The 22771-nt window shown below is 46.7% G+C and overlaps 2 protein-coding genes across 2 annotated transcripts; one reads left to right on the top strand and one right to left on the bottom strand.

Moving 5' to 3' along the window:
* The first annotated feature begins 8304 nt into the window (after nt 1-8304).
* LOC128419919 (disintegrin and metalloproteinase domain-containing protein 21-like) lies at nt 8305-10847 on the top strand. The gene has a single exon (XM_053401213.1). It carries the CDS (start codon nt 8305-8307, stop codon nt 10558-10560), a length of 2256 nt encoding a protein of 751 aa, XP_053257188.1. The 3' UTR covers nt 10561-10847.
* A 633-nt stretch (nt 10848-11480) lies between these two features.
* LOC128419934 (transmembrane protein 116-like) lies at nt 11481-22563 on the bottom strand. Its single transcript, XM_053401242.1, has 5 exons — nt 22443-22563; nt 20980-21106; nt 16113-16257; nt 15589-15662; nt 11481-11869 (listed from the first exon to the last, which is right to left on the bottom strand). The coding sequence occupies exons 2-5, from the start codon at nt 21094-21096 to the stop codon at nt 11660-11662; spliced, it is 546 nt and encodes a 181-aa protein (XP_053257217.1). The 5' UTR covers nt 21097-21106; nt 22443-22563; the 3' UTR covers nt 11481-11659.
* Between the last annotated feature and the right edge of the window lie 208 nt (nt 22564-22771).

Here is a 22771-nt window from a genome sequence, read left to right as displayed (position 1 = left end):
AGGGGTTCGGTCAAATTATTTGGCAAGGCCTAAGAAATAAGTCAAGCCAGCTTCCTCAGGAGATTGGCGGAGAGAGGTGCCATTGAAGAACAAAAACAGGCGATGGCAGAAAAGGCGGGACATTCAGTTTCAGGCAAGAAAGGGGATAGACTCCAGCTGTGTGTTAGTTTGCAAAAAGCAACAGCAGAGCTGGGAGAGGGAGGCTGCCAGGATTACAGAGAGTGATGTCATCCCAGGAAAAAAAGATCTATGATTCCATGATTCTACTGTGGGGAGTTTGTGGGGAGTGTTGTCCCAAACTAGGGTTTCCCGAAGTCTCACCACCTGCGCTGCCTGCTCCCCCTTTCCATTTTAAGCCTGGTGGAATAGGCCCTACGGTCCCTCTGGGTTGCAACACCAATCTGTAGCTCAGTGATACTGGATAGTTTTAGAAAATTTACAGTTACGTTGTACTGGAGCTCTATATAAGCAGGCCGACTGAACCCTTCAGTTCAGTTCTGTTCTGGCCTGTGAATAAACAAGAGCTGTTTGAAGAATCGCTGTGTCGTCTGATATGTTCACCCATGACTTAACACTGGCGACGAAGGTGGGATCGATGGACATCAGAGCACAGCCAGATGCGGCCACCCTCTAAGCTGAATCACTGAGCTGAATCACTGAACGTCATTTTCGATCCCTTATTTGCATAACTATCTACAGTATCCCCCTGCTGGCCCAGGGTGAGAACTTCAGTAAAACTTCATGCAAAAGGTCCCAGGTTCAGTCCCCGACAGCATCTCCAGGCAGGGCTTGGGCGAGAACCCAGTCCAAAACCCCAGAGAGCTGCTGCCAGTCAGTGTAGGAAATATTGATCCAGATGGGCCAATGATCTGTACAAGGCAGCTTCCCATGTTCTGCCAGCTGATCCTAAGGGCCTCAAGGCTTGACTCTCCAGTCCAGCCAACTTGTCTCGTGCCTGAGTCTTTCCCATGGGTACTGCTTTGGGTCTTGATCTCTGCCTAGTTTTGATTCTATGCCCCTATCTCTGGCCCTTCTTGCTGTTCCAGAACCTGAATCCCTCCTCGAAATAAAATAAAAAAAATTCTTCCAGTAGCACGTTGTTGTTGTTTAGTCGTTTAGTTGTGTACGACTCTTCGTAACCCCCTGGACCAGAGCACGCCAGGCACTTCTGTCTTCCACTGCCTCCCGCAGTTTGGTCAAACTTATGCTGGTAGCTTCGAGAACACTGTCCAACCATCTCGTCCTCTGTCGTCCCCTTCTCCTTGTGTCCTCCATCTTTCCCAACATCAGGGTCTTTTCCAGGGAGTCTTCTCTTCTCATGAGGTGGCCAAAGTATTGGAGCCTCAGCTTCACGATCTGTCCTTCCAGTGAGCACTCAGGGCTGATTTCCTTAAGAATGGAGAGGTTTGATCTTCTTGCAGTCCATGGGACTCTCAAGAGTCTCCTCCAGCACCATAAGGTATGAGCTTTCGTGTGCATGCACACTTCTTCAGATACCTTATCTAAAGAAGTGTGCATGCACATGAAAGCTCATACCAATAACAAACCAACTGTTCCTAAGGTGTTACTGGAAGAAATTTTTTTATTTTGTTTCGACTACGGCAGACCAACACAGCTACCTATCTGTAACTGAATCCCTCCTGTTTTAGACCCCACCCTGGCTTCTAGAATACCTCCCTGCCCACACCTGAAATTCCAGATCACCTGGAGCCCAGCTCTGCTTTTCCTGAGGCCAACTTTTTTGCAATCAGCACCTATGTCTCTTACCAGGATAGCAATGAAGCTGGCCAGGAATGAGATGAAAAACACTCCGATGCCGTAAGAGAACATCACACTGCACGGATGTTGATGGGGACCGGTGATGAACTTGACTTCCGTGTGCATCAAGAGGCACCTGCCAGACAGAAAGGAGATAGAAGGTCCATAAATAGCAACACCCTAGAGGTCCTGGGCCCTAAGGAAGTCAGATTAGCCTCAACCAGAGCCAGGGCCTTCTCAACACTGGCTCCGGCCTGGTGGAACGCTCTGCCTCATGAGACCAGGGCCCTGAAGGATCTGATTTCTTTCTGCAGGGCCTGTAAGACAGAGTTGTTCTGCCTGGCCTTTGACTTGGAATCAACTTGATTCCCTCCCCCTCTTTCTTTTCTTTTCTCCTTCTGTGAGGGAACTCCTATTTGGGGACTTCCCTGGCTTTTTTCTGGCCCACGTAGGACCAGTCTGGATAGTTGGCCTTGGTGAAGATTTGACGTTTTCATCCCCAAAATGTTTCTGATTTGAGTTTCTACTGAAATGAGGCTGCATTTTAATGTTGTATTTTAATCTTGTTTTTAAGTTGTATTTTAATTAATTGTTTTTATACCTGGTGTTAGCCGCCCTGAGTCCGGTATTGGCTGGGGAGGGTGGGGTATAAATAAAAGTTATTATTATTATTATTATTATTATTTATTATTAGAAGGGGACCCTAGTCCCTGACAAAGCACAATATGGACTCACAGTCCAGTGGGACAGGCTGTAGAGGCTCACACAGGCAGGGCCAATCATTGTCAAAAGGAGGCACCCCAAGTAGCCTGGTCGCTGTAGCCCATGAGTGGATAACCTCGAGACTGGATTACTGCAACACGCTCAATGTCGGGCTGCCCTTGGAAGCTTCCGCTGGTGGCCAGAGTGCTGATGGGGCCCCTGGCTGACATCTCAAACTGGGCCAGGTTCAAGCTCCTTGTATTATTTTACAAAGCCCTGAATGACACAGGTCCAGGGCATCTCAGGGTCCAACTGAACACTTATATCCCAGCTTGATCACTGAGATCACTTGCAGGAACGTCGTAGTTGGCGAGGCTCATCTGAGATCGACACAGAAGCGAGCCTTTAGTGTCATTAGCCAGCTCCTGCGTAAGACTCTGCCAAGAGAGATTCAAACATTCACCTTTTATACTAATTCTCAAATGTTTACTGGAAACTTTTCTTTGCAGCCAGGCTTTTTTCCCCTTCTGTTAAAAAATGTATTTTTCTTTTTATTTATTTAAACATTTATTTATTTATTTATTTATTTATTTATAGACACACAAGAACAGAAGAACAACAAAATTGAATGAAAACTAAAATTAAACATACGCACAAAATTCAAATTTGGTTGTTTCATGCACATTCCGCGGGGAAAATATATGATTGGTGTTGTGGGGGTGGTAATAAGATATGTAAACAGAGATGTTTTGTTTATAAATATAAGTGAAATTTTCACTTAAAGCTGTAAGAGCTGGTGGAATGGTCTTCCTCAAGAGGTTGTGGACTCTCCTTCCTTGGAGGTTTTTAAACAGAGGTTGGATGGCCATCTGTCATGGATGCTTTAGCCGAGATTCCTGCATTGTAGGGGGTTGGACTAAATGACCCTCAGGATCCCATTCTATGATTCTATGATTCCTAAGAGTCATTTGGACCTTGTAATCATTAATATACAAAATTAAAATTTGCAACGTATTTGAAAATGAAGCTTTTTTTGTTTGCTCTCTACTGTACCTTGATTTTTTAGTTATTTTTTTCAGCAGTAACTGCAGACCAGATTTAGCTATACCATAAATCCTTAGTTAATCCCTCTAAATACTTCTATTTTCTTGTGATAACCCTCCTGGCCTCTAACAATTAATACATATTCAATTCCATAGGGACGCAGGTGGCGCTGTGGGTTAAACCACAGAAAAAATAACAAAAAATACAAAAATACAAAAAAGTTTAAAAACACATAAAGTTCACAATACTTATTTTTCATTAACATATTTCCCCGACCTCCTCATACCTCCCTTTTTTGTATTCCAATTCAAATTGTTAGTTCAGCAAATCCTTAACAGTAATTTTTAACCTATTTCTGCACCTTTTTTTCCATATCACTCAAAACATTACAGCTGGAAACCACTTAGTTTCTATCCGACATCGTTCTAACATTCATTAATTTTACAATATTTCTGTAAATAGTCCTTAAATTTCTTCCAATCTTCTTCCGCCGACTCTTCTCCCTGGTCACGGATTCTGCCAGTCATTTCTGCCAATCCCATGTAGTCAATCATCTTCATCTGCCATTCTTCCAGAGTGGGTAAATCCTGTCTTCCAGTACTTTGCGATAAGTATTCTTGCTGCTGTTGTAGCATACATAAAAAAAGTTCTATCCTTCTTTGACACCAATTGGCTGACTATGCCCAGAAGAAAGGCCTCTGGTTTCTTCAGGAAGGTATATTTAAATACCTTTTTCAATTCATTATAAATCATTTCCCAGAAAGCCTTGATCTTAGGGCACGTCCACCAAAGGTGAAAGAATGTACCTTCATTTTCTTTGCATTTCCAACATTTATTGTCGGGCAAATGATAAATTTTTGCAAGCTTGACTGGGGTCATGTACCACCTGTATATCATTTTCATAATATTCTCTCTTAAGGCATTACATGCCGTAAATTTCATACCTGTGGTCCACAACTGTTCCCAGTCAGCAAACATAATGTTATGTCCAAGATCTTGTGCCCATTTAATCATAACAGATTTAACCGTCTCATCCTGAGTGTTCCATTTCAACAGCAAGGAGCCCAGAATAAAATTTAAGATATTAACTGATGTAAAGGAAAGGGGTGGATTTGCCCTGCCAGACTTTAAACTTTATTATGAATCAGCAGCATTCTGCTGGTTGAAAGACTGGCTGCTTCTTGAGAACACAGACATTTTGGATTTAGAAGGTTTTAACAACGTTTTTGGGTGGCATGCATATTTGTGGTATGACAAGGTTAAAGCACATAAAGCATTTAATAACCATATTGTCAGGAAAGCATTGTTTAATGTTTGGATTAGATATACGGATTTATTTATTATGAATCAGCAGCATTCTGCTGGTTGAAAGACTGGCTGCTTCTTGAGAACACAGACATTTTGGATTTAGAAGGTTTTAACAACGTTTTTGGGTAGCATGCATATTTGTGGTATGACAAGGTTAAAGCACATAAAGCATTTAATAACCATATTGTCAGGAAAGCATTGTTTAATGTTTGGATTAGATATACGGATTTATTGGAAAATAAAACCCCAAGGTGGTTGTCACCAATGGAAGCGAAAGCTCAGAAAAAGCTCAATATGGAGGCCAAATGGCCGAAATATTGGGAAATTTTGGAACAAGGAGGAGATAGACTGAAACTGCAGAGTTTTGAGAAACTAAAAAAACAAAGTGCGAGATTGGCTTCATTATTATCAGATAATGGAGGCATATAATTTGGATAAGAAAATCGGCTTCCAGGTGGAAAAATCAAAATTGGAAACAGAACTGTTAGAACCTAAAACTAAGATTTTGTCAAAGATGTATAACTGTTAACCTAATTCAACCCACATTTTACCATCTTCCTCATAAGAATATGGGTGGGCTTTGTCAAAAGCCTTACTGAAATCAAGATACACTATGTCCACAGTATTCCCCCGATGCACCAAGCTTGTAACGCTATCAAAAGAAGAAATATGATTTGTCTGGCGTGACTTAGTTTTTGAGAAACCCATGCTGGGTCTTAGTAATCACAGCATCCTTTTCTAAATGCTCACAGGCTGACTGTTGAATTATCTGTTCTAGGACATTTCCTGGTATTGATGTCGCTGCTCACTTGTTGGTTGTTACCTGGGTCTTCTTTCCCCCTCTTTTGAAGATGGGGACCATTATGTACTGAAGTTCTCACCCTGGGCCAGCAGGGGGATACTGTAGATAGTTATGCAAATACGGGATCGAAAGTGACGTTCAGTGATTGGATAGTTTTAGAAAGTTGTAAGGTGGCCCTGATGCCCTCCACCCCTACCGAGGCAGTCATCCGGGTGCTGCGAGGCCTTTTTGCAACGCATGGGTGTCCCGATGTCCTCGTCTCCAAGAACGGACCGCAGTTCACCTCAGGCACTTTTGAGCGATACCTTTTGGGACTGGGCATCTGCCATGCCCTAACGGCACCATTTCATCCACCCAGCACCATCCAGAATGGTGCGCTTGGCAAAAGAGGCACTGGCAAGCCTGGACCAGGGAGACTGGCACGAGCGGATTGCTGAATACTTGTTCGTGCAACACATCACCCCTCATGCGGCCCCAGGGCGGAGTCCTGCCAAACTGCTTATGGGCCGCCGCCTCAGGTCTCCGCTCGACCGGCTTGGCTGCCCCCGGACTTTGCCGCGGCCAAACCTCCAGGCGGTGCCAACGCGCCACGGTCATTTGTTCCAGGAAACCAGGTCTTTGCCCGGAACTTTGTGGGGGACATTCCTTGGGTGCCAGCCACAGTAGTGGGAGTCACTGGACCTCGCTCGTACCAGGTGGCGCTCGAAGACGGACGTTTGTGGCGCTGGCACATAGACCAGCTTAGGCGCAGGGTTGGGGACTTGGGCACTACTGCAGTGCCCCCAGCTGCGCTCATGGCTCCGGAACAGACACTTATAGATGGTGAGGCTCCACCTACACCTCTCTTGCAAACTGGGGGCGTGGAGCCGAACCAAGCCGCTTCAGAGGGTCTGCCGGACTTCCCACAGACTCAGACCACTGCCGTGCCTGACATTTCGCCAACTCCACTTGTGGAGGTTCCACCCACAGCAGCGGTTCCAGGGGACTTGGTTTCAACGCCACCTAGGGTCACGCCACAGCCTCAGCAAGAATCGGGCAGCCCAACGGACCTGGGTACTGCTCCCCGGCAGTCTGGCAGAGTTTCCAAGCGCCCAACTTATTTAAAGGACTATGTTGTTGGACATGTAATACTGTTGGTCTAATGGAAGTATGTGAAATGTAACCGATATGCTTTTGTGCCTAATTGAACCAACGTGTAGTGCTGTATATAAGGAAACCATTATGATGGTAACTAACGCCTTATCTCGGTGGGGAGGGGTGTTATGTGCTGAAGTTCTCACCCTGGGCCAGCAGGGGGATAGTGTGGATAAGTGTTCAAATAAGGGATCGAAAGTGATGTTCAGTGATTGGATAGTTTTAGAAAGTTGTAGCAATTATGTGTACTGGAGCTCTATATAAGCAGGCTGACTGAGCCCTTCAGCTCAGTTCCTGTTCTGACCTCTGAAAAAAGAAGAGCTGTTTGAAGAATCGCTGTGTCATCTGATATGTTCACCCACAACTTAACAGGGACAACATTTGCCTGCCTCCAGTCTGTAGGGACTTCACCTGCTCTCCAGGAATTCTCAAAAATTATAGACAGAGGCTCTGAGATTACATTCTCAAACCCCTTTAGTACCCTTGGGTACAGCTCATTAGACCCTGGAGCTTTTAATTTGTTTAACGTAGCTAGGTGTTCCTTTCCCACCACTTCTCCTATATTGGGCTGCAGTTCCCGCCTTTCATTGTTTTCTCCCCTCAGTGGACTTACCACTTGCTTGTTCTTCCTGCTGCTTTGAACATAGCCAAATAAACCTTTATTGCGTGGCAAGTCCCCCTCCCCCCTTGAGAAATAAATACACAGGACACGGTATTTAAGGTTAATGGGCGAAAACAGCCACAGCTTTATTGATTGCAGGAATTGAGCGGTATTGGCTTAGGCCTATTGGCTATCAGCTGGAGAGGCGAAGAGAGGGCGGTCCTCGGGCGCGCCGGGCATAAATAGCCCAGGCCACACACACACACCCCCGACCAGCCCATTGGCTAGGCAGGGAGATGACACGCGTGAGGATTCCTTCATTCTTGCGGGGGCTGTGAGCCAGCCCCCGTGTGCATGGGGAGGGCGTGGGCCCGCAACCCCACCTCCTCTTCAGTTCGGAAGTGGCTTTATTATCTTTCACCTCTCTTGCAAGCCTGAGATCATTCTGAGCTTTAGCCCGCCTGACCTTTCCCCCGTCACAGTTGGCTACTCATGTATACTCTTCCTTCACAATTCCCCTTTAAACCCACAGTGTGAATTTGGCCTAGGTTAGCCCTCTTGGCCAGGATTCCAGCAATAAGTGGGTCCGGATCCACATCGAGAATAGCAAACAGCTGCTCTCTACCGTGTTCCGTGCTCTTCCAATGCCCACCTGCCTCAGCAGATGGAATGTCCATATTCAAATAGCATGAGAAACCGTTAGCCTGGTCATGGAATTTCCCACCACAGGAGAGGACATTTGAACTGGCATGGTGGTTCTTCCTCCCTCTTTGTCATCTCCTTTGTCATCTAGAAGTCTCTGGAAATACACTTTAGAAGATTAAATGAGAATTCCTGGGACTAGAGGAATATAATTATTGGGGTATCTTCCTCTCTTTGGTGTCCACCCTTCTTCCTTTTGGTCCTTCTTATCACCCAAAAAGGTGACCACAACCGCTTCTGAGAAGAGAAAATCATGGCACATGGCAGTGGTGGCCTCCACAAATGGCTGGTTCTGCAGTTGACGAATCCTGTTATTTTGCTGGGGTTCCTCCTTCCCACCAGCTCATTTCCTGCTCCTGAGTATACGTCGTATGAAGTGATCACCCCAAGGCAGTTGGTGCTTTGGGGAGGGAAAGCCAAGAAGAATGAACTTTCCTATATCCTCAATGTATCAGGAAAGGACTACGTCATTCAGTTGAAGCCCAGGAAGCACGACTTCCTGGTCAAAAACCTCCCACTCTTCACATACAGTTCCCAGGGCAGACGGATCGAAAGTCATCCCTACATCCCTGTTGAATGCTACCACGAAGGGCATGTGGATGGCGTAGCCAATTCGCTTGTGGTTCTGAAGACCTGCTCTGGCTTGACAGGATTCCTAAGTATCAGAGACAGAAATTATGGCATAGAGCCTTTCCACGATTCTTCAACTTTTCAGCACCTTCTCTACCTGATCAACGAACCAAAGCCTTGTATGTGTGGAATGAGAGCTCCAGTTGCAAAGCGTCAGGCAGAAGAACTGAGGGCGGAAAGAGGGACCCGGCGTGACCCAAGGCACCCAAAATACATTGAGCTGTACATTGTTGTGGACGAGAAGCTGTTTCAGTTTGAAGGTGCCAATGAAACCAGGATGGCATACCTCATTTTGGACATAGTTAACTTAATGGGTGTGCACTTCCAGGAGCTGCACACAAGTATTGTCCTGATTGGACTGGAGATCTGGAACAGAGGCAACCCTTTCGAGGTTACAAATGAGGTTGGGTTGCTTCTGAATAATTTCAACAGCTGGAGAGTGAACGGTCTTGCGAAGTGGATGAAGCACGACACAGCCCTGTTGCTCACTCACCAGGAGTTCGAGCACACCCTCGGGAAGTCATATGGTAATGCCATCTGCAGGCCAAGCTATTCTGCAGGGGTTTTGAGCTACTTGCAGAAGAATCCAATTCTCTTTTCAAGGGCCATGTCCCATGAGTTGGGTCATCACATGGGGCTTGAACACGACGAATCCAACTGTGTTTGTGGAGGATACAAAACCTGTGTCATGCATTCGTACAAGGCAGAAACGAACAAGTTCAGCAACTGCAGCATTCACACTTTTGCAGAACTTGTGCTGGAAGGGAACCTGGACTGCCTGAACAACAGGCCCCAAAAGATACCACCTATCAAGCATTGTGGCAATGGAGTGTTGGATAAGGGAGAAGAATGCGACTGCGGCGGCACGCAGAGGTGCAAGCAGAATCTTTGCTGCAACCCTGACTGCACCTTGAAGCCACGTGCACAATGCTCTTCTGGGCCATGTTGTAAAAACTGTCACTTCCTTCCAAGTGGAGACCTTTGTCGAATTCAGATCAATGAGTGTGACCTTCCTGAGTACTGTAGTGGGAAATCTGAGTGGTGCCCCAATGATGTGTACATGCAAGACGGGACGCCGTGCAGCAAACTCGATTCCCATTGTTATGCCAAGCAGTGTTGGACTCACAACTACCTGTGCGCCAGGATCTTTGGCTATGGAGCCACAGCGGCTCCAGCATCCTGCTTTCAGTCTCGGAATAGTGTGGGGGATGCGTATGGCAACTGTGGCAGGGATTGGACAGGAGGTACTTTTGTGAAATGCCAGCCTCAAGACGTAAAGTGCGGGAGAGTTCAGTGTACCAACGTCAGAAACATACCTTCAATGCCACACTATGCCGTGACTCCCACTGAGTTGTCAGGCACTAGCGCTAGCTGCTGGAGTGTGGCCTACCATGGCGGGACAGATTTTGTGGATCTCGGAATGGTGCCTGATGGCACTCCATGTGGCCCTGGGAAACTCTGCAAGAACCATACGTGCATTTTCAGGAAGAAGGCAGTGTGTGATCCCAACAAAAAGTGCAATGACAGAGGTGTTTGTAACAACCTCAATAACTGCCACTGCAACAGTGGCTGGGCCCCTCCAAACTGCATGTTTTGGGGGTCTGGGGGAAGCATCGATGGTGGGTATCCAAGGCAGAACTGGAGCACAAAAGTCGTGAAACGAACTTTTGAAACAGTGATCCCTCTAGGAGTCCTGGTTCTTGCCGCTATCACTTTTATTGTGCCAAGGCTGCGGAAGCTACCAGAATGGTGTAGGCAATTCACCAGCTCACGGGTTGGAGGGAATCTGCAAGGCAGCAGCCTAGATGTTGACCAAGTTGATTCCTGTCGCGTTTGCAAAGTAAAGGAAGGATTGAACTCTACAGATTCCAAAGAGTAATGCTTGTGGACATTTCAAGGCATCCTTGGACCTCCTGTTAAGACATCGACTGCACTCCAAAGCATCTATAATAAAGCAGAGGTTGGTGGCAAGTGGACTCCAGTTCCCATCATCCCTGGCTGTTGACCATGCTGTGCCAGTGGCTGATGGGAACTGTAGTTCAGCCATATGTCGGGGCGGCGCACATGCTCCCTCATCCCAGAAATAAATTTCCCCTGTATATAGTCCTTATAATAGGAGCAATTGTAATACGGTCTTTGCTCTAATAAAATTTGCATTTTCCCCCAGTTGCAAAAGCCTTAAGAAGAATGCACTGAAATAGTTTAATGAAATCAAATGTTTCATTCCGTGCTGTGTAACCTAGCAGTAGTAAAACAGTTTGTCCTTGTTGGGTGACTAACTCAGAACTTCAAGGACCATTAAGTGTCATTTCACTAGCATTTAGGAACTGGGTTTGCACAATTAACCATGTGTACAAACTTGGCTTTCCCTCACTCGCCCTTTTCATCCAGGGTGAAACAGCAAAGACATAACAGGAGAAGAGTCCTGGCGAGTCAGGCCAATGGCCCATCAAGTCCAACATCATGTTCTTACAGTGGCCAAACAGAGGCATGTGGTAAACCCACAAGCAGGACCTGAGCACAAGATTCTCTTATTGCAATTTGATGGCCAGGGCTGAGGGCAGTTTTGGTTCAAAGCGGCTGGAGGACACCATGTTGGCCAAAACTGAGCTTAGGCTGAGCAAATGATGGAAGAGAGACATGCTTATATGGCCGCCCAAACTTGCCCAGGAGGGAGTCCCATTGCAGGGGTGGCACTTGCTTCCAAGTAAGCATGCAGAGATGTGCACAACTCACAATGTATTCAAAGGGCCCCCTCCGTGTGTACAAGCGTACACACACACCACACACGATGGACTGGATAAGGTCTCTTGAACTTGGCAGGGCATGGGTGGGATCAGGTGGGGAGCCTGGTGGGCCAAGGTGGCTGGGCTGCCCACCTTCCCCTCTGGCAATACGTGGCAGTGAGGAGGGTGCCAAAGGAGTGGGAGGAGAGAGTTTCGGGTGCTCAGCCAGAGGGACTCCAAAAGCTCCCTTGCTCACAGCGCCGTGGAGCCCGCAGCGGACTTGGCCTCCACCTGGCGTCCAGCAGCGGGCAGCGTGCTTTCGTAGAACCTCTTCTGGGACCGCAGGAGCGGCGTCTGGGTCTCGCCGTCTTGGCAGGCCCTGCGCTTCATGCAGCGGAACGTATGCTGGGTCCAGCAGTAAACAGCGCAGTTCAGGAGGCCCTGGGATGACGCTGTCAGGGCCTAGGAGAGAGATGGGGAGACGGGCGGGTCAGTGGCTGCAGCAGAACTGGAGAGCAGCAAAATTCCAGTTGAAGCAGCAGAATACGGTGGTGCCATTTCAATCAGCTCTTTCCCACCCCCTCAAGACCATGAGGACTACCACCTTAATTTACTCTTTAAGGGGGGAAGGAACACAACGCAGCACTAAACCCCTTGATCTGCATGCTGAAGGTCTTGGGTTCAATCCCTGACACCTCCAGGTAGGTCTGGGAGGGACCCTTGCCTGAAAGCCACTGGTCCAACTCCATGAAATACCGTATTTTTCGCTTTATAGGACACACCGGGCCATAGGACACACTGGACCATAGGAGGGGGAGAACAGGAAAAAAAATATTCTCCCCCTCTCTGCTCAGCGCCCCTACAGCGAAGCGGCAGGATAAATGGAGCCCCTTCCATTTCTCCTCCCGCTTGGCTGAAGGGGCGCTGCGCAGCTCTTCCTCTTGGCTGAAGCCAGGAGAGTCTTGCTCTCCCGGCTTCAGCAAAAGGAACCCGAAGCCTTTGGAGCGCATCGTGAGGTCCCGCTGTGCTCGAAAGGCTTCAGGGATAGCCACCTGAAGCCTTTGGAGCGCAGCGGGAACTCGTGCTGCACTCCAAAGGCTTCAGGTTCCTTTCGCTGATCGACCCCTCTCGCTCTCCAGGCTTCAGCGAAAGCAACACGAAGCCTCCAGAGCGCGGAGGGAGTGCTCCCTCTGCGCTTCGGAGGCTTCGCGTTGCTATCGCTGAAGCCAAGGAGCCTGCATTCGCTCCATAGGACGCACACACATGTCCCCTTAATTTTTGGAGGGGGAAAAGTGCGTCCTATAGAGTGAAAAATACGGTACTTTGCTTTCATGTTGAGGCCTAGTCCGTTTCCAGCCTCTCTGGAGTCTCCTATCCTCACTGTTGCTGCTGTTTACTGTGCTTTTCTTCGGCTATCACCCTGTTTTCCTCCCTTAAATGTATTCCGTCTCCTTATCCACATCTTTAAACAGACAAAAAGGCCTCCTCTGAAATTGTTTGCCTCAGCTTTCCCCCCCTTTTCGTACCTTCCGCATTCGAAACAAGGTGCTCTACCGCTGCCCCTCCCCAATAGAAATCTTTGACATGAAATAACATGAATAGTGCCCCCGACTCTCCTTGGGTTGTCATGGACCTGTTGCTCATCCTCTCAGCCTGACATACCTCACAGGGTTGGCGTTAGAATAAAATGGCAACACAGGGAGGGGGGACAGTGTAGATTGTCATCTGAGAAGATACTGGGGTAGAAATCCCATAAACCGAGTGGCCCCAAAGAGCAGCCACCTCCACCCCCCAAAAAAAATCCCCATTTGCTTTTCAGAAGGAGCATCCAGTGCCATTTTGAAAGACGAGTAGAACCTGCAACAAAATGTTGCAGCGGGGTTCAACACACTGCAGCCCCTTTTGCTCGCCTCCTGGAAAAGGCCTAGTTAAGCATGACAGTTCCATTTCCTTCTCCATCCTGTTTTTTCTATTAAAAAAAAAACCCACCTGCCCAAAAGCAAAAGTCGATCAGCATTGTGTAGCTCCTGAACATGCTCAGTAGACTTGCCAGGTTAGGAGCACCCCCGTCCCCATAGATTTCAGGGCCCAAACTTGAGACCTGGGGGGTGGAGGGGGTGCTGGTGATTATCTCTGCCCTCCCTCCCACCACTGAGCCCTGAAGATGAAAAGAGGGGGGAGCAGAGGCGGGCAGGACCCTACAAGCCTAGGCAATAAGTTGTAGCCAGCTCACACAGGGCTGAAGCGAACAAGCTGTATGCAGAGTTGTCTTCATAAAAAATCATTTTTGAAAAAGGCACTCTCACCCAGCTGGAGATGACATGAAAACCTGTTCCTGTCTTCCCTGGGCTGTTTTAGCATTCCCCTACCCCAACATAACGGGACACAGGTGGCGCTGTGGGTTAAACCACAGAGCCTGGGACTTGCCGATCAGAAGGTTGGCTGTTCGAATCCCCGCAACGGGGTGAGCTCCCATTGCTCGGTCCCTGCTCCTGCCAACCTAGCAGTTCAAAAGCACTTCAAAGTGTAAGCAGATAAATAGGTACCGCTCCGTGGAAAGGTAAATGGCGTTTCCGTGTGCTGCTGTGGTTCGCCAGAAGCAGCTTAGTCATGCTGGCCACATGACCCAGAAGCTGTACGCCGGCTCCTTTGGCCAATAAAGCGAGATGAGCACCGCAACCCCAGAGTCGGTCATGGCTGGACCTAATGGTCAGAGGTCCCTTTACCTTTACTCCAACATATTTTCTGAACTTCTGCAAACTTTGAGTGATGCTTTCCTCTCTCTTGGAAGGTGGACGGTGCAATTGGCAGGTGGAGAATGAGTTTGTTATTAGTTTTTAGGATTCATTTTAACGTGGCTTTATTACCCCAGCTGCAGTCGGGGCAAGGGGCCCACCGTGCAGGGCTAGCCCATAGGTCCCATTGTCCACAGCGCTGGTCATATCAGTGGTGCCGTCAGGGGTTGACCTGAGGCTCACATTGTTTGTTTTATTTTTATTTATTTTCCTTGCATTGACAGCTTCCGTCATGGAGCCCAGAGGGATCCAAATGTGGCTCCCACGCAATCACTGTGGGATGTAATCCATGAGAGGCAGTCAAGTACAACATTCCTTGTAACGCTAGAGAAAACATGCGAGGGAATGTTTGGTCCAGCCAGTCAAAACTTCCTGTTCCTCCTGGCTGGAGCATCCTTCCTTTTGCATGTGATAGAAGGTGGGCGTGACCTTACCTGTCCAGGTAACAAAAGGACAAGTCACACAGCTCCCCTCTTTCTCTTTGACTTCCTTCATCGTTTGACCAGCTTCTAGCTAGGACTGCTCTGCTAGCTCTCAGCTAGCAGCAGCACTGGGATTATTCCCCCATATGGGGTAGATCCACATGTACATATTGGTAACTAAGTTTGCCTTCAGGGATCCAACTGTGAACTGATGTGAGTAAACTTGTTTTTATCATCTTTGAATAAGATTGTGGCATCTTTATTCTTTTTAAGAAGGATTCAAGGGAATTTACCAGGAACGTACAATTCAATCTGAGACAGGTTGAATTGTATAATAGTGAAAGGCTCACACGAGACTGCAACCAGTTATTTGCTGTGCATGAGAAGAGGAATGTAAACTCTGCTAAGGAAAGGAAATTGCTAGCACGTTAGGAAGGATATTAATAAACAATATATCCTCTCCTGCCACCCTGAACATTCCCACAATCACTTGCTCAGGCATTGACAAGGCCCAGACCTGCTTGTTTTCAGCAAGGTAACAGGGCTGCTCGCATTTGAATTTGTATTTCTCAGAACCGTATTCAATTTAAAAATAAACAACAACTGCACATAAAACCATGCAATGAAAACCATATAAAAATGTTAAAATCAGAAATCGGATAACTGTTGTGGGGGCGGGGAATGCATTCTTAATTGCCTGCATAAGCCTGATGGAAAAGAAAAAAATTTCAGCGGGCATTGCAAACCTGGCACAAAAAGGCGCCTGCTAAATCTCTAGTGGCGCAGAGTTCCACAGGACTGGGCCAACAACACTAAAGTCTCTGCTTCTTGTTGTTGTCAAATTTGCGTCATAAACTCGGGGCACAAGCAAAGACTCTCCTGCAGGTGATCGAGGGTTCAGGCGATCTCCGAGTTACCCGGGACCTAAGTTGTTCAGGGCTTCAAAGATTAACACAATGCTTACCTCTAAAACACAAAATCCCATGTACGGCCTGGTGTGCTCCAAAGATGTCAGTCTGAAGATTCCAAGGATAAAGGCTGGAAAAATCAAAAGGGGAGGACTCAGTCACCAATAATATCACATCGCTGTAGCCCCAAAGTGACTTCAGTAAGGCACAGCTAGGTGTTTTTATTTCCCCAGCCCATTATTTGTTTTACTTATTAAACCTGCATCCTCTTAAAGAAGTCCCAGGGTGGCAAACTTCAAAACTTTAAAGCAGGCTTCCTCAACCTCAGCACTCCAGATGTTTTCAGACTACAATTCCCATCATCACCTGCCCCTAATTTTCCAGAATGCTTTTTTTGTGGGTTATCGGGAGAAAAGGTAAGAAGGAACATTGTTTTATTTATTTCCTTTAAATTAACTTATCTGAGAGGGCAAGCCACAGATATATCTATATCTACTTATCCGGGGGTAACTCTCATGGACTTTCTAGACACGTAACAAGGCAGACTGTCAAAGGCAGGGCATTCCCCAGCTTTCCTTACCTGGACCCCAGCAGCAAAAAAATATCATGGGGTACAAAAACACTCTTTGCTCTACCATCTTAATCATCGCCCACTCCTGATCGCCCACGTAGCCGGTTGAATTCAGAAACCTCTTGTACAGCCCTCTGGCTTGGAGAAGCAAAACCTGCAGAAAAACCAAAACCAGTTATCAGAATCTACTACAGTCATAGCTCATGTTACGGATGCTTCAGGTTACATGTTTTCGGGTTACGGACTGCGGGAAACCCAGAAGTACCGGAACAGGTTACTTCTGGGTTTCGCCGCTCGCACATGTGCAGAAACGCTGAATTGCGCATGCACAGAAGCGCCAAATTGCGCCTGTGCAGACGTGGTGCTTCAGGATGTGAATGATGCGGGTTGCGGACGTGCCTCCATCACGAATTACGTCCGCAACCCGAGGTTCCACTGTAGTTCCTCCTGATCACGTTTAATGAAGAGGGCTTGGGCTCTAAGCCCCAGGCAGCAATGAAGCCCAGGATTAAATACACCCTGACTTCCTCAGAGGAAGGTGTTGCTAGAAATCTCACTAACATGAGCAATACACTCAATGTGTAAATAAAATAAAATTCAGCACAACCTCCTCTTATAATAGCAATGAAGTAGATGAAACAGGTAGCACTAAAAATACAGCAAAATCGCATCTGGCATGTGAGTTACATTTAGGGCTGGGCGATATATTGATACAGCATCCAAAACTGGTTTGAAGTCAATCAATCAATCAATCAATCAATCAAACCTTTATTGCATTAGCATACAGCCATAGCAGGATAAAACAAAAAAAATGCTAGAGAGAAGCAACCTAACAAAATTCAAAACGATATTACTGGCATTGTGACATTTAAATTACCCTAAAACAATAATGTAAAAATTTAGTTGCCAGCGCCAGGAATCTAAAATGCAGATGTATATAAAACATATAGTGGCCCCAAAATAGGCTCGGCACATGAGGTTAAAAAGGTAATAAAAGAATTAAAACAGGTCCAGGTCTGGGACACACTACCCAGTCAGTGTAGCCCTGAGTTTCAAAGCCTGCACTATAAAGATTGCCACCCCACGTGAAATTTGGGGATTTGCGTCCACAAGAAGCGATTTCAAACAGTCTTCCTTAGATGTGATGGTGGGCGGAATCAAGAGGAGGAGCTTAGTTCTTATTAGCTCATAAATAGGGCAGTAGAAAAAGAAGTGTATGAAGTCCTCTACTTCATTCATTGTGCATGGACATAGACGCTGAGTAATGGGGGTCTTAAAGTAAATCCCCTGCAAGAAGGCCGTGGGTATAGAATGGAAACGGGCCATGGTAAACGCTCTTCTCAAATTGGGCTCCGTCAGGTCTATCAAGTAGTTGGCAAGTGATCTTACCACTTTCACTTTAGGGAGCCACTTGGAGAGGCGAGCTGTGGTGGACTGTGCCCGGTCCATGGCCTCGTCTCTTGTAAGAATCCAGGCCCGGATATTATGATGGTCCCAAGATGACAGCGTGTCACGATCTGGGAGGGAGTAGCGTGCCGTGATAATCTCCATGGCCTTGGACCATTTGTTGTTATGAGCACAAGTTAAAAAGGCTTGCCTGGCTAGTAGGGAGCCTGGGGCTTTGATTAATTTACAATAAAAACTAATAATTCTAATGTGGGCTCTCGCAACAATAGAGGGGAGGCCCAGTTCTGTTCTTAACTGTGCAGCAACCGAGCCCTTGGGGAGGCCCAGTAACTTTCGTGCAAAAGAGTTTTGTAGAATCTCGAGCCGTTGTAGTGTTTTTAAATTCCACCCCCAGATTTCAACCCCATACAGTAACATCGGGAGGACTTTGCTGATAAATGCTTTTCTGATTGGTGGAACCAACTGGCCACCTTTTGCATAGAAGAATTTCTCCAAGGCTTTGATGGTTCTACGGGCAGCCAGGATGGTCATATTTAGGTGAGCTGACCAACTAAGCCCATGCTGAAAAGTGATGCCCGGCGTCATAGTTTTAGACCTGGCAACATATCGCAAAACATGACGTGAAGCCAGCCAATGCCTCTACATAGCTCCAGCCATATTTCAGACTACGTGATATATCGGTATATTGCTATGTTTAGCTGGTGATATATTGCGATGTTGAAAACCAGATATTGAACAGCCCCATATATGCAAAACCACATATACTTGATCCGCCCTCCTGTGACCCTCCTTACTTTCCTGAGCCAGCACGAGAGCAGACCTTACCCTCCAAGCAAGGCAGAGAGCTTTTAAGCACTTTGCTTTCCTTAATGGGCACGTCTCATTCAGCACACAAGCTCTGAGATGCCCTCACGAGATCTCATAGGGCCATTTAAGTTCCCGTGAAATCTCATGAGAGCCCAGTAGACAACGTGGGGTGCTTAAAAGCTCTTTCCACACCAGGAAAACACAGCACAAAATGAGCTTTTTACGCTCTCCACCTTGCATGCAATTAATTTGCAAGGTTTCAATTTGCAGGGTTGAAATTGTGGAAGTCAATTGCCCATAAGATGCAATTGCATTGTATTGCAAAAATGGTATCTCACACCGATACGCCCATCCAACATTGGCTCTTCCTAGTCTTCAAAATGCTAGAGAACGTTGGGGTCTCATCAGCATGTGGTGGGCATGTGGGAAAGTGGCTCAGTTCCAGGAAGAATTTGTTGAAATAAAAGCAAATACTGAACCAAACACGTCTAAATATCCAGAGCTGGCTCTGCTCAGCCTTTCTGCACGAGGTAGCACTAAGTTACAGTTCAAACCCCTGGTGGCCAGGCTCGTAATAATGAAATGCTGGAAGAATCTGGGGGGGGAGGGCTGCTTCTTTGACAAACTGGTACAATGCAGTATGTTAAGCAGCACTTGTGGAAAAATTGACTAACAGAATAAAATTCACATATGGTTTAAAGCACAAAGACTCTTTTGCAATAGACAGGGACAGCTTTATTATGTACACAGCTAAAAATGAAAACAGAGGACTCCCTTCACATTATGAAATTGTTGGGTAAGCATAAACTGTATAGTTATGGGTTTGCAGGGAGCAAGGGTCTCCTAAAATTCCTGGGTGCCCGGTTCTCCCCACAGTTTCTGAAATTAGTAAATGAGGGGTTCGGTCAAATTATTTGGCAAGGCCTAAGAAATAAGTCAAGCCAGCTTCCTCAGGAGATTGGCGGAGAGAGGTGCCATTGAAGAACAAAAACAGGCGATGGCAGAAAAGGCGGGACATTCAGTTTCAGGCAAGAAAGGGGATAGACTCCAGCTGTGTGTTAGTTTGCAAAAAGCAACAGCAGAGCTGGGAGAGGGAGGCTGCCAGGATTACAGAGAGTGATGTCATCCCAGGAAAAAAAGATCTATGATTCCATGATTCTACTGTGGGGAGTTTGTGGGGAGTGTTGTCCCAAACTAGGGTTTCCCGAAGTCTCACCACCTGCGCTGCCTGCTCCCCCTTTCCATTTTAAGCCTGGTGGAATAGGCCCTACGGTCCCTCTGGGTTGCAACACCAATCTGTAGCTCAGTGAGACTGGATAGTTTTAGAAAATTTACAGTTACGTTGTACTGGAGCTCTATATAAGCAGGCCGACTGAACCCTTCAGTTCAGTTCTGTTCTGGCCTGTGAATAAACAAGAGCTGTTTGAAGAATCGCTGTGTCGTCTGATATGTTCACCCATGACTTAACACTGGCGACGAAGGTGGGATCGATGGACATCAGAGCACAGCCAGATGCGGCCACCCTCTAAGCTGAATCACTGAGCTGAATCACTGAACGTCATTTTCGATCCCTTATTTGCATAACTATCTACAGTATCCCCCTGCTGGCCCAGGGTGAGAACTTCAGTAAAACTTCATGCAAAAGGTCCCAGGTTCAGTCCCCGACAGCATCTCCAGGCAGGGCTTGGGCGAGAACCCAGTCCAAAACCCCAGAGAGCTGCTGCCAGTCAGTGTAGGAAATATTGATCCAGATGGGCCAATGATCTGTACAAGGCAGCTTCCCATGTTCTGCCAGCTGATCCTAAGGGCCTCAAGGCTTGACTCTCCAGTCCAGCCAACTTGTCTCGTGCCTGAGTCTTTCCCATGGGTACTGCTTTGGGTCTTGATCTCTGCCTAGTTTTGATTCTATGCCCCTATCTCTGGCCCTTCTTGCTGTTCCAGAACCTGAATCCCTCCTCAAAATAAAATAAAAAAAATTCTTCCAGTAGCACGTTGTTGTTGTTTAGTCGTTTAGTTGTGTACGACTCTTCGTAACCCCCTGGACCAGAGCACGCCAGGCACTTCTGTCTTCCACTGCCTCCCGCAGTTTGGTCAAACTTATGCTGGTAGCTTCGAGAACACTGTCCAACCATCTCGTCCTCTGTCGTCCCCTTCTCCTTGTGTCCTCCATCTTTCCCAACATCAGGGTCTTTTCCAGGGAGTCTTCTCTTCTCATGAGGTGGCCAAAGTATTGGAGCCTCAGCTTCACGATCTGTCCTTCCAGTGAGCACTCAGGGCTGATTTCCTTAAGAATGGAGAGGTTTGATCTTCTTGCAGTCCATGGGACTCTCAAGAGTCTCCTCCAGCACCATAAGGTATGAGCTTTCGTGTGCATGCACACTTCTTCAGATACCTTATCTAAAGAAGTGTGCATGCACATGAAAGCTCATACCAATAACAAACCAACTGTTCCTAAGGTGTTACTGGAAGAAATTTTTTTATTTTGTTTCGACTACGGCAGACCAACACAGCTACCTATCTGTAACTGAATCCCTCCTGTTTTAGACCCCACCCTGGCTTCTAGAATACCTCCCTGCCCACACCTGAAATTCCAGATCACCTGGAGCCCAGCTCTGCTTTTCCTGAGGCCAACTTTTTTGCAATCAGCACCTATGTCTCTTACCAGGATAGCAATGAAGCTGGCCAGGAATGAGATGAAAAACACTCCGATGCCGTAAGAGAACATCACACTGCACGGATGTTGATGGGGACCGGTGATGAACTTGACTTCCGTGTGCATCAAGAGGCACCTGCCAGACAGAAAGGAGATAGAAGGTCCATAAATAGCAACACCCTAGAGGTCCTGGGCCCTAAGGAAGTCAGATTAGCCTCAACCAGAGCCAGGGCCTTTTCAACACTGGCTCCGGCCTGGTGGAACGCTCTGCCTCATGAGACCAGGGCCCTGAAGGATCTGATTTCTTTCTGCAGGGCCTGTAAGACAGAGTTGTTCTGCCTGGCCTTTGACTTGGAATCAACTTGATTCCCTCCCCCTCTTTCTTTTCTTTTCTCCTTCTGTGAGGGAACTCCTATTTGGGGACTTCCCTGGCTTTTTTCTGGCCCACGTAGGACCAGTCTGGATAGTTGGCCTTGGTGAAGATTTGACGTTTTCATCCCCAAAATGTTTCTGATTTGAGTTTCTACTGAAATGAGGCTGCATTTTAATGTTGTATTTTAATCTTGTTTTTAAGTTGTATTTTAATTAATTGTTTTTATACCTGGTGTTAGCCGCCCTGAGTCCGGTATTGGCTGGGGAGGGTGGGGTATAAATAAAAGTTATTATTATTATTATTATTATTATTTATTATTAGAAGGGGACCCTAGTCCCTGACAAAGCACAATATGGACTCACAGTCCAGTGGGACAGGCTGTAGAGGCTCACACAGGCAGGGCCAATCATTGTCAAAAGGAGGCACCCCAAGTAGCCTGGTCGCTGTAGCCCATGAGTGGATAACCTCGAGACTGGATTACTGCAACACGCTCAATGTCGGGCTGCCCTTGGAAGCTTCCGCTGGTGGCCAGAGTGCTGATGGGGCCCCTGGCTGACATCTCAAACTGGGCCAGGTCCAAGCTCCTTGTATTATTTTACAAAGCCCTGAATGACACAGGTCCAGGGCATCTCAGGGTCCAACTGAACACTTATATCCCAGCTTGATCACTGAGATCACTTGCAGGAACGTCGTAGTTGGCGAGGCTCATCTGAGATCGACACAGAAGCGAGCCTTTAGTGTCATTAGCCAGCTCCTGCGTAAGACTCTGCCAAGAGAGATTCAAACATTCACCTTTTATACTAATTCTCAAATGTTTACTGGAAACTTTTCTTTGCAGCCAGGCTTTTTTCCCCTTCTGTTAAAAAATGTATTTTTCTTTTTATTTATTTAAACATTTATTTATTTATTTATTTATAGACACATAAGAACAGAAGAACAACAAAATTGAATGAAAACTAAAATTAAACATACGCACAAAATTCAAATTTGGTTGTTTCATGCACATTCCGCGGGGAAAATATATGATTGGTGTTGTGGGGGTGGTAATAAGATATGTAAACAGAGATGTTTTGTTTATAAATATAAGTGAAATTTTCACTTAAAGCTGTAAGAGCTGGTGGAATGGTCTTCCTCAAGAGGTTGTGGACTCTCCTTCCTTGGAGGTTTTTAAACAGAGGTTGGATGGCCATCTGTCATGGATGCTTTAGCCGAGATTCCTGCATTGTAGGGGGTTGGACTAAATGACCCTCAGGATCCCATTCTATGATTCTATGATTCCTAAGAGTCATTTGGACCTTGTAATCATTAATATACAAAATTAAAATTTGCAACGTATTTGAAAATGAAGCTTTTTTTGTTTGCTCTCTACTGTACCTTGATTTTTTAGTTATTTTTTTCAGCAGTAACTGCAGACCAGATTTAGCTATA

Source organism: Podarcis raffonei, chromosome 8 (assembly GCF_027172205.1).
Source record: "Podarcis raffonei isolate rPodRaf1 chromosome 8, rPodRaf1.pri, whole genome shotgun sequence".
NCBI classification, from domain to species: Eukaryota; Metazoa; Chordata; class Lepidosauria; order Squamata; family Lacertidae; genus Podarcis; species Podarcis raffonei.
This window is presented reverse-complemented; position numbering and strand designations above follow the sequence as displayed.

Coding starts and splice junctions, on each gene's coding strand:
- LOC128419934 (XM_053401242.1), bottom strand. CDS start 21,096: ATGCACACGGAAGTCAAGTTCATCACCGGTCCCCATCAACATCCGTGC. Junction 15,663..16,112: donor TTTTTGCTGCTGGGGTCCAG/GTAAGGAAAGCT, acceptor TGATTTTTCCAG/CCTTTATCCTTGGAATCTTC. Junction 11,870..15,588: donor TGGGATTTTGTGTTTTAGAG/GTAAGCATTGTG, acceptor TCTCTCTCCTAG/GCCCTGACAGCGTCATCCCA.
- LOC128419919 (XM_053401213.1), top strand. CDS start 8,305: ATGGCACATGGCAGTGGTGGCCTCCACAAATGGCTGGTTCTGCAGTTG.